At 47.1% G+C, this 10,186-nt stretch overlaps 1 protein-coding gene across 2 annotated transcripts; it reads right to left on the bottom strand.

Annotated features, from left to right (window-relative positions):
• Nucleotides 1-1,038: 1,038 nt before the first annotated feature.
• LOC135822197 (uncharacterized) lies at nucleotides 1,039-9,345 on the bottom strand. Of its 2 annotated transcripts, XM_065334927.1 has the most exons (4): nucleotides 8,952-9,345; nucleotides 6,457-6,625; nucleotides 2,849-2,929; nucleotides 1,039-2,542 (listed from the first exon to the last, which is right to left on the bottom strand). In XM_065334927.1, exons 1-4 carry the CDS (start codon nucleotides 8,955-8,957, stop codon nucleotides 2,043-2,045), a joined length of 756 nt encoding a protein of 251 aa, XP_065190999.1. In that variant the 5' UTR covers nucleotides 8,958-9,345; the 3' UTR covers nucleotides 1,039-2,042. The 2 variants fall into 2 exon arrangements, with proteins under 2 accessions (XP_065190999.1, XP_065190996.1); XM_065334924.1 differs by lacking the exons at nucleotides 6,457-6,625; nucleotides 8,952-9,345 and adding an exon at nucleotides 3,566-5,886.
• Nucleotides 9,346-10,186: the final 841 nt, after the last annotated feature.

Raw genomic sequence — 10,186 nt, 5'->3', positions numbered from 1 at the left:
GCGACCATGTCCATGATAAGGACTTACATGATTGTACTGTAGTTCAACGGTATCTTTGCCGGATATCGTTTGGAAGGGTTTGGAAGGGTATTGATGGGTATTCCCCTTCTGCAGTGCATGGACAACTACCACTCAGTGAGTCCCATACGACAAACTGTTCATATGTAAGTAGTTTAGCATATCTATCACATGACCATACCGGGAAGCCATGTTGGTTTAGTTCCAACTCGATCCACTCAACCATCTATGGGTCACATCAAGAGTACATGTACTCTTGGTCACATGATATCGGCCATGTTGATTCCACTGTCCACACACACATGCCTCTGATATCACTTTCCCATGACAAAGATGTGGAACCATTCAATGCCCCGGCAATGCCACTACAAAAAAAGTCAGTAAAGTGCTTTTGATTCAGGAGGCTGTTGCAGTCGTTGCCATAGAATAGCCATGCATGGAGCCATAGACTCATACTGTAAATAATACAAAATTTCGGCACTTCACGATTTTTGACATTTCGGCGGCGATTTATTTTCGGCGTGGGGTAGAGGGCATGGTATTACGACAGATGCTGTGAAAAATTTCACCGGCGTTTTAATTTAGGCGTTTTGGGTCGGTGCCGAATATAGCCGAAATTAAATACTAGTAGCTGCCGAAATTTGTATATTTACAGTACATGACATTGTACATGTATTCTCATCATAGTACATGTACATGTACACTGTACTACCGGTATACTACTCATTGTATCATACTATTCGTAGTGCATGGCCATTCGCTCAACAGTGAACAGTGAACAGTGAACAATTAAGCATGGAAAGAGGGGAACATTGACTACAATGTCATGTACATGTGCATACACAGTCAGTCAGTATGTACAGTATCAGTACACACACACAGGGGCAAATCCTAAGAAGGGCTAAGAAAGGTGGTTACCATGGCCACCGGACACGATGTGCAACAAAATCGTTATCATCGTTAGTGTTGGTCCTCTCTCTCTCTTGGTCCATGTACTTCAGTAGTCAAACTTTATTTTTTTAACCATGATTAATATCCGGAAAAAATGAAGGGAAGAATCCAAAGTTAGCACATGCCATACAAAGTACAGGTAATTATATTGCAAATCATCCCTACTTGTATAGTAGGGCGATATTAAACCAAAGGCTCATCTAAAAAACCCGTAGACGGCACTCACTAATGTCCACGTACATGTACATGTAGTAGTGGTAATAGTGGTGATAGTGGTAATACAGTCAAACCTCTTTAGAACGAACACCAAGGGACCGATGATATTTGTTTGCAATAACGGGAGTTCTTCTTATCCGTATGGTATACGCAGTGAATACATAGTGATTTATTCAATGGAGTTACGAATTCTAGTTCTTCTTAAGCAAACATTTGTCTTATCAGTGTTCTTCCTAACGAGGTTTCACTGCAGTGGTAATAGTGGTAATAGTAATTGTGTTCGGCCTACATGTAAGTAACATCTTTGTGTTGCGCATCGCCGGATCGGCAGGCTGATTACAGATTATGACATCACCGAAAAGAGAATGATAAAATGATAAATAATATTTCAGTAATTCCATTTCAGCAACAGGGTGTATTCAAATACATGATTGTACCGGTTGCATACGCAAGGCAGTTCAGCCCGTGCGTGACACTAACAATACGTTATTCGGCAGGAACGATAAACAATAACAATTGTATAATTAGATGTGAACAGGTGTGTGTGTCTGCTTGCCAGCAGACTGTTCACATCCTAGCATGCATGACTGTGAGCTGGCCAGGATCAGCGTAAGTAGTGGTAGGGACTAGGGGTAGTTGTGAATGACCAGTGATCTCAGTGTCAATCGTCTTCTTCTGAGTCTGCAAAAGCTTGGTATCCATACATTGACACACCAGCACAGGCCCAGCCAAGGGATTCACAAAATGCAAATCTGAAATAATTATTCAATAGACACCAGTCTAGTCTTACTCCTGATCAGTGTGGTCCGTCTATCCACTATCCACTGTTGCCGATTATGTGAATCTTCTTCTTACATTTAGAGACACAATCTCTTCTTACACCTGCAAGACTGTATGACTGAAACATTCACTGTCATCATACCGTCATTATCTGAGATTATTGCTGATGGAGGGGCGACGTTCAGGTCGCGTCTAAACCGAACTTCTTTCACCTGTTTTGATTTCAGCGAGCAGCAGGTGCATTCTCGATTGTTGAACTTGATGCCGTGCAAGTGTCCATTCCTTATCTGAAGGGTCTCTGCCTGTGAGACCACAGTAGTTGTTCTGTGTCCCGGACAGCTTCCCATGCAGCTTCCAAAATCAATTCTCTCAGGTAGGTACCCTGGCAGAGTGACTGTCCTCTCATCAGAAACTCGGCGACAGTTCCTGGTGGCTGTTGGTGGTCGATGGACAGTGGTGATGGTCTGCACGGTGCCGGGTGCATCGATTACCATCGGCGACATGGCTGGAATAGACGTCCCGTTTTGGTCGTGTACAACGGATATGTCACTGCGTCCGCCAGCATGATCCTGTACCTCTACAATTGTAGATTGACAAAAGCATTGACAAAGGCACATAATTATAGAATGTATTAGTGCACGTCGCTCTCAACTCTTGTGCAAAGGTGTCCCTGTGCAAGTTGAAATTATTGAAAGCCCACGGTAATGGAAAATGCTGCCGTTCAATCCGGTGCAGGCTTACCAGACAATGGAAACTACAATCTCATTTCAACCACCACATTCACTCTATTACTACACAACACTGATTGTTCATGTTCTATTTTCAACCACCTCTAAACTGTGCTTTCACCCGAGAGGTGTCACGTGACCAACTTTCAACTGACCTGTATCATGGCTTGGGTACTGAAATTGAGGAAATTGTGTTTGCGAGTAGTCCAGCACTTGCGGATTGCGGTCTGGCGCAACTGCACATCAAGTGGTAAGAATCACAATGACATACATGACGTAATGACAGAAATCAGTCGCTTGATTGAAAAGTATTGTGGGCAGGCTATGTACTGCTGAGCAATAGCTAGAAAGCAATGTGTCTACATGAAGTCTACTTAGAACCGCCTACATGTATGTACATGACATTGTACATAGGCTAGGATCCAGCCTGCTCAGTAGTGGTTGGTTGGTTGGTTTTTATTTCCCAACATTGCCTGTTGGGAAATCCCTAACAAAATAATTAAAAAAATAATTAAAAAATAATAATATTTCACTTCGCACATTCAAACGGGATGACGACCCAATAAAATGACGGCAAAGGCTTAGCCTAGAAGTGGCTATGGAAGAACATAGTAAAGGCTATGGAAGCACATAGTAAGAGAATAGGATACTAATAACTGCGAGTAAACGGGGGAGAGAGAGAGAGAGAGAGAGAGAGAGAGAGAGAGAGAGAGAATACAATGTATCTGTGATGCTACGTGAGGATTACTGGACTGCACGGGGAGGGAGAGCAGAGCTATCAGCAGCAGCTCGAACTACTCCCTACAGGCGTATACAATGGTACACATGCATGCTTAAACTCAGGTAGCCGGGTAATTGTGCGCGGACCTCACCAGGGAGAGTGTTCCACAGCAGAGCACCAGCAACAGAAAATCTCCGCTGACCGCGGCGGCTACGGTTTACCTGGCTTAGTAGGCCATTTGACTGCTGATGGCGGGTAGGGGTGCCTTGTGCCGGGGTCAGAAGCTGGGCGAGCACAGGGCTGGTGCGGGCGTGGGTGCACCGCCAGATGGTGATCAATATTTTCTGCCTGTAGAGCTCGCTGACACGGTACAGGGAGTGAGCAGTGAGCAGCGGCTGCATGGCTGTCCGGGGCGGGTTGCCATCGATACAGCGGATGGCTCTGTTTTGCGCGGTTTGCAGTCGTTTCAGTTGACCCTCTCGCATTGCAGCTGAAAAGCAGCAGGAGCCATAAAGCAGGTCGGGCATTATGACCACCTTCACATACACCTGACGAGAGCGTCTTGATAGGCTTCGGCGTGCCCGCCACAGGGCGCCGATTTTCTTGGCAACCTTGGTGACCACATAGTTTACATGGGTGTCCCAATCTAGGCGATTGTCAAGGTGAACGCCGAGGTAGCGCGCAGAAGACGCTGAAGGGAGGAGACAGTCGCCGCTTTTGACTGTTACTTCCTGTACGAGCTGCTGGGGAGAGATAGTCAGAACCTGGCTCTTGGCGGCGTTCAAGATGAGGCCTCGAGACTTCAGCCAATCGGCCAGAGCAGTTGCCGCTGTGGTGAAGGTTCTGGACGCTTCCGCCGCTGAGGCCTGGGAGTCGTACAGGGCTATGTCATCTGCAAATTGTACACTTGGCACAGGCGAGGAAACCAAAGGGACGTCTCGTGTGTGTATACTGAAGAACAGAGCCTTGGGGCACTCCGCAGGTGCAAGCCAGAGCAGGGCTGGTTGAAGGCGAGATGAGGACCTGCTTGCTTGCGGCCGGACAAGTAGTCGACGAGCCAACTAAGGGCTTTTCCAGAAATTCCAACCACAAGGAGGTCTTGGATCAACTTGTCGTGGTGCACTTTATCAAAAGCCTTCGACATGTCTAATAGGCACAGCCCTGTGGTCTTGCCACTGTCTCTCGCCTTCTGCAGATTATCCGTCAGCACACAGAGGGCGTCTTCCGTAGAGCATTTCATTGTGTTTCGGGTAATACCTTGCTCAAGTCCAAATGACGAACTAACTGGTGTTGCACTGCCCCCTCCAGCAACTTGGACACTATTGGGAGAAGGGATACAGGTCTATAGTTGGTGGGGACTGATGGGTCACCGGCCTTGTACAGTGGCACGACAGACGCCAATTTAAATGCGGATGGAATAGTTCCACTCGGTCCTCAGCGAGGTGCAGAACAGCACAGCAAGAGAATATGCCAGCAAGTCAGCACACTGCTGTAGCAGAGAGCCCGGTATGCCGTCACTACCTATGGCTTTCCGCGCATCCAACTTCTCAAGGAGACGTCGGACGTCAGCAGGAGTCACAGGATCAAGTTCGATCAAGGAGACAGGTCCAGCGGGACCTTGCGGGGTGCAGAGTTGTTCAGGACGGTTGGGATTGGAGTGGAACGTGTCGGCCACCTCACTGATGCTACAACTAGGATCTTGGCGGCGGCGTGATCGCCCATTGACTGCATTTAGAATGGCCCAAGACTTCCTAGGGTTGGCCACATTTTCTTCGCACTGACGGGAGAAGTACTCGTTTCGCTTGCGCCGATACGCATTCCGAGCAGTGCTCCGTGCTTGTTTGAACTCGGCATACAGTGTGCCGTCTGTCCTATCCTTCCGCCAATGGTTGTGCAGCCGCCGTTTACGCTGTTCGAGCTGGTGCAGCTCTCTGTCAGACCAGGGAGGTATCGCCCTCCGGGAAGGCTTAGAGTTGTGCAGCGGGGCATGCTTGTCCAAAACGTACAGGAACTTAGTGTGCCACTCTTTCCAGTGGGAGAGTTCGTAAAACAGAAAGTCAACTAAATCACTACACACACACACACACACACACACACACACACACACACACACACACACACACACACACACACACAAACACAAACACACACACACACACACATACACACACACACTAACCAGAGCTGTATTACTGTCGCAACTTTAAGGACCTTGATCATGATTCATGATCCCTTCATAGTAAATGCTGCCAGCCTGATGCTCCATCCGCTCTACGGAACTATTAGCTTAATGAGATGCATCGCCGCCTATGCCGGACTCAAGGTCATCATACAAATGTCCCGGCAGTTGTTTCACTCACATGATCAATTAGATACTAACTTGCTACTCAGACACTGCGAATCCATCAATGCACTGTATCTATGGAGATTTTGCCACTTATTGATGGTAGTACTCAGTGTGTTATGGCAAGGTGTTCAGGTCAACCGAAGAGTACAGTGGTTGTGGTGGTGGTGGATTTGACCAAGTAGCAGCACCTTTACAACACCAAATACTGCTACTCAATCTTCTAATATAGTATACTGTAAAAGCAGACATTTTTGGTGGTGTTTTATTTTGGGTAACTTCGGTGCTGGCAATTTTTACCTAAAATTAAACGCAACGAAATATACACATACATGCACGCCGACTGCAGTACGGAAAACTGGTTTTAAACCGAAATTTTCACGCTACCGAACCGTTGATTTTGGAAAATAGTTCAAAAATGCCGAAAATTCCCGATTTTACAGTACTTGCCACTTAGAAAGGTCGAATGAGCGACGCTACTAGCGCTGCAGCGAAACAGTTCTGCCAGTGTAACCATGTACCCAGGATATCACACAATGAGTTTTTCACTGCTTTTGAGGACCCTGCATTATGCTCCACCCGTCACGTGATCATGGATTTAAAGTATGGTATCCCGGCTATTAGAAGTTAGTTGTAGTACATGTACAGTGCATAGCATTGCAGTGGGTTCTTCCCATTGCATTGCAGTGGGTTCTTACCATATGAAACAGAGCCGTCTGCATTGGACCTAGTGACAACCAGCGTGTCCACTAGCTTGTTCACGCTGTCATCATATTCGTGCTGTGCCGAAACCATCCGTAATGATGGTTGCACGAACATGATGACGTAAATGCCCATCAGTAGAAAAGGTATATCTGAACAGACGACCTGTAGTACAATGCAGGTACATGCAGCACAGCAGACAAGACTGAGCTCCAGGTACTATTGTGCTACACTAACATAGTAGCAAGTCCATACATCATGTACATAGCCGCTATGGTTGAGGCCTGCCGCTTTTTTTAGTTTACCTCTGGAATCTGGGTACTGAGAAGATGAACCAGGAGGTTGATTTCACTGGCCAGCACATCACAATCTTAACAACCCACCATCGCAGGGTGCTACCTGCAGGACCGTGATTGGGTTTCGGACAGACTGAGAGGTCGCAGGAACTCCCAGTGTGCCAGTCTCCACTCAGGCACGTAGCCCGCATGAGGCACGTGCACCCCCCTAACGTTTTTGACCTAGGTTCAGCATGTACACAATGACCATGAATGACATGCACCAGCCACCCTACACATAATTATGTGGCTGTGCACCCCCCCCCCCTAAAAGGGGGACCAGCTACGCCCCTGCGACTGGTACTGTCAGTAGTGACAGTAGTGACAGTAGTGACAGTAGGACTAGGACTACTAGGAGTGCATACATGTTTCCTGTTGTCTGCTTCTCTACACCCAGTGCCAGTACTAGTAGCATCGTTCTAGTCAGTGATCGACTGGAAAAGCTACATATCCAGCAACAAGACGTTTTGAAGAGTGGCCAGACAGCTAAGAGTGCAACGTTTCGAAGTAATTAGTTACAGCATTGATGCGGTGACGCCAAAGAGGGTACACGAGATAGCCGCAGAGGTGAAAGTACCGGTAGTCATCACAAGGACGACTTAGGCCAGTTAGGGTCAGAGAAAAGCTACTGACAGTCTGTATCAGTGTATGTGTTATGGTATGTTTATGTTCATTTACATGTAGTACTGTGACATACTGGCAGTGGTAGCATCTGGTCCAGTGGAGGTTGTGACCTCGAAGCCTGTGTCTCATTGTCCTGGTCATCAGGACTGCCTTATAAAACCCAAGAAACCTCAAATAGAACCTGTTGTGTTTCGGCAATCACAGACGATGAAACACTTCTCACGGGGGAATGTAACACGATGTTGCAGTTACTGTTCAAAAGACTGATTCTCCCAGCCGACATGCATGAGACACTGCATGAGATAAACTTCCTAAACGAGATAGTGTCAGACTGGTGTGAAAACTGTAGTCAAGAGTGGATGCTGTAGAAAGGGATCAACCCAATGATTCATATCCTCCCACACTCTCTTCGTAGCCCTCATTCTACACGGCCAAGTGGCACCAGGCCGCTTAGGCGACAGGTACACTGCTTGATTTGGATAGCCTGCGCAGAATATCAATCAGCGTCGCAGTGTTCCGAAAAGAAACATTGCTACTACCGGTATACACTTAGTGGAAGTTCGCGTTCTCAAGTGGCTTGACTCTGCCAGGACAAACTGCCAGGACAAACTGCCAAAATTACGATCTGTCTTATGAGCCTAATGACCATTCCCGGGCACTTTCCGATGACAAGTGCGAACATTGCACTTTGGCCAATCATCTGATCGCAGGCATACATGTTCGTGATACATACACAGTCATGTAGTAGGATGTACATGTATGTAGTAGGATGTACATGTATGTAGTAGGATGTACATGTATGTAGTAGGGTGAACATGTATGTAGTAGGGTGAACATGTATGTAGTAGGGTGAACATGTATGTAGTAGGGTGAACATGTATGTAGTAGTAGTAGGGTGTACATGTATGTAGCTTCCCAAACACAGTGCATCCTTCCACATTAGTCCCTGGGGAATTCTCGCAGGAGTATGTTGATTCTGTTTAAAGGTAGGTAGGTGCGGAACCCACCAAGGTACTACTCAATCAAACCCTTTTAAGAAGCAATGTAATGCTATCCACTGGCGTGCACACCCCACTGACTTGTGCTGACCACTCCATTGCTTGTCAACTTGAGCACGACTGCATAGTATTATGTGTGCGGAGCACGTCAACAATCATTGAATGTGCTCTTAGTTGAATGTGCTGTTAGTTTCCACCCAGCACAAACGTCCACTTAGTAATACATGTACTAGTACTGGGCGACTACAGTCACGACTACCTTCCCCTGGTACATGGTCGAGGTGCAGGGCAATCTTCTCCCTAACTGTTACTACAAACTGCCAACATTCTCACAAGCCGTACATTGTAGTACGTGTAGCACATCAACTGTATAGCTAACCGTGCTTAGTTCTTGCAATGACGTGATTGGTATCGCTTAGTAATTACTATAGTAAGTGATGATAGGAGCTTTAAGGTAGGTGATGATTTGACCAGTTCAACACATACACTCATTGACCTTGAACGGGTACGAGGTACCTGTAATAATCTGCTTACCTTCATTTTCGCGACTTGATCTTCTAATGTTTTCGAATGGGAGATATTCTTTGAGAAGCGATACCGAGTCAGTGTCACAGGCAAGCCACGCACAGTCGCACAGTCGTATGGACTAGACAATGAAGGATATGACGATAGGAGGATGGCAGGATGGGAGGATAGGAGGCGGAAGTAGTTGCTAGTCGCTAGTCAGTGGTCGTGACAAGAACAATCTTTCCACGATACCGGCGATTCTGAAGGTCGTATGACAAGAAACTTCTCTTTTATAGCCCACGAGTCACGACCTAGCCGAACCATAACGTATCCAGAGACAGACATGGCGTAGAAGCTAAGGCAGCGTCAGTATTCCCATTGTTTTAACTTCTACTCAAGGCTGCTCATGATACAGATAACCGGGAGTGAGAGCTCAGCAGTGTCGCGATCTCCACACTATTCTACCGGGTATGTGTCGTACACCTGCTACATGCAGCAAGCAAGGTATGTAGTGTGTGTAGTGCTGGTGGCGATGCATTCAGTGATTCACTGCTAAGTAAACCAAACACACACCACACACATACACACACACGCACGCACGCACGCACGCACGCGCGCAAGGCGAGTAATGGATCACCCACATGCACGAGCACGTCGAAATTTCGACACGGGACAAAAAGAGCTCTGCGGTCCGTACGGTAAAAATCACCGGCGTTGGTATGCGCTACATAGTCATTCCGAGCGTCGTACATGTACTGCAAGTCATGTAGCAAGGTGACAACTACTAAGGTCCTGCATACCGCTCTGGACAAATCACACTCGTGTTACTGTGCGCATCGTGCCGTGGACTAGATTTTGCAACTGACAGTCACACCGCCACAAAGCTCAGCAGCAGAGTAACAGAGTCTCGTGTGAGAGATGAACGAAAGCAATGATCCGCCAGGGCCAGTACATGTATTGTACGGTAAGTGGTTGGTGTATTTGTTCGCCAGCTCCTGCTTACATGTAGCTCAGGCAAGTGAGAAGCATTTCACAGGTGTAACTGCCAATTCTTGCAATTGTTTGTCGCGATGGCATGGCCCAACCCCGTCCCGACATCGCACGACAGGGAGTGGTGCTTTAACAGCTTGCCGCTCTTCTTGCGCTTAGCATGAAGATGGCTGGTGGCAATAGGGTTGTCACGTGGCATACTCTTCTCATGGCATACTCTAAAACATACATTGTATACACTATAGGCATGATGGTTGCCTACAGTACAACTG

The sequence above is a fragment of the Sycon ciliatum genome, chromosome 1 (assembly GCF_964019385.1).
Source record: "Sycon ciliatum chromosome 1, ocSycCili1.1, whole genome shotgun sequence".
NCBI classification, from domain to species: domain Eukaryota; kingdom Metazoa; phylum Porifera; class Calcarea; order Leucosolenida; family Sycettidae; genus Sycon; species Sycon ciliatum.
This window is presented reverse-complemented; position numbering and strand designations above follow the sequence as displayed.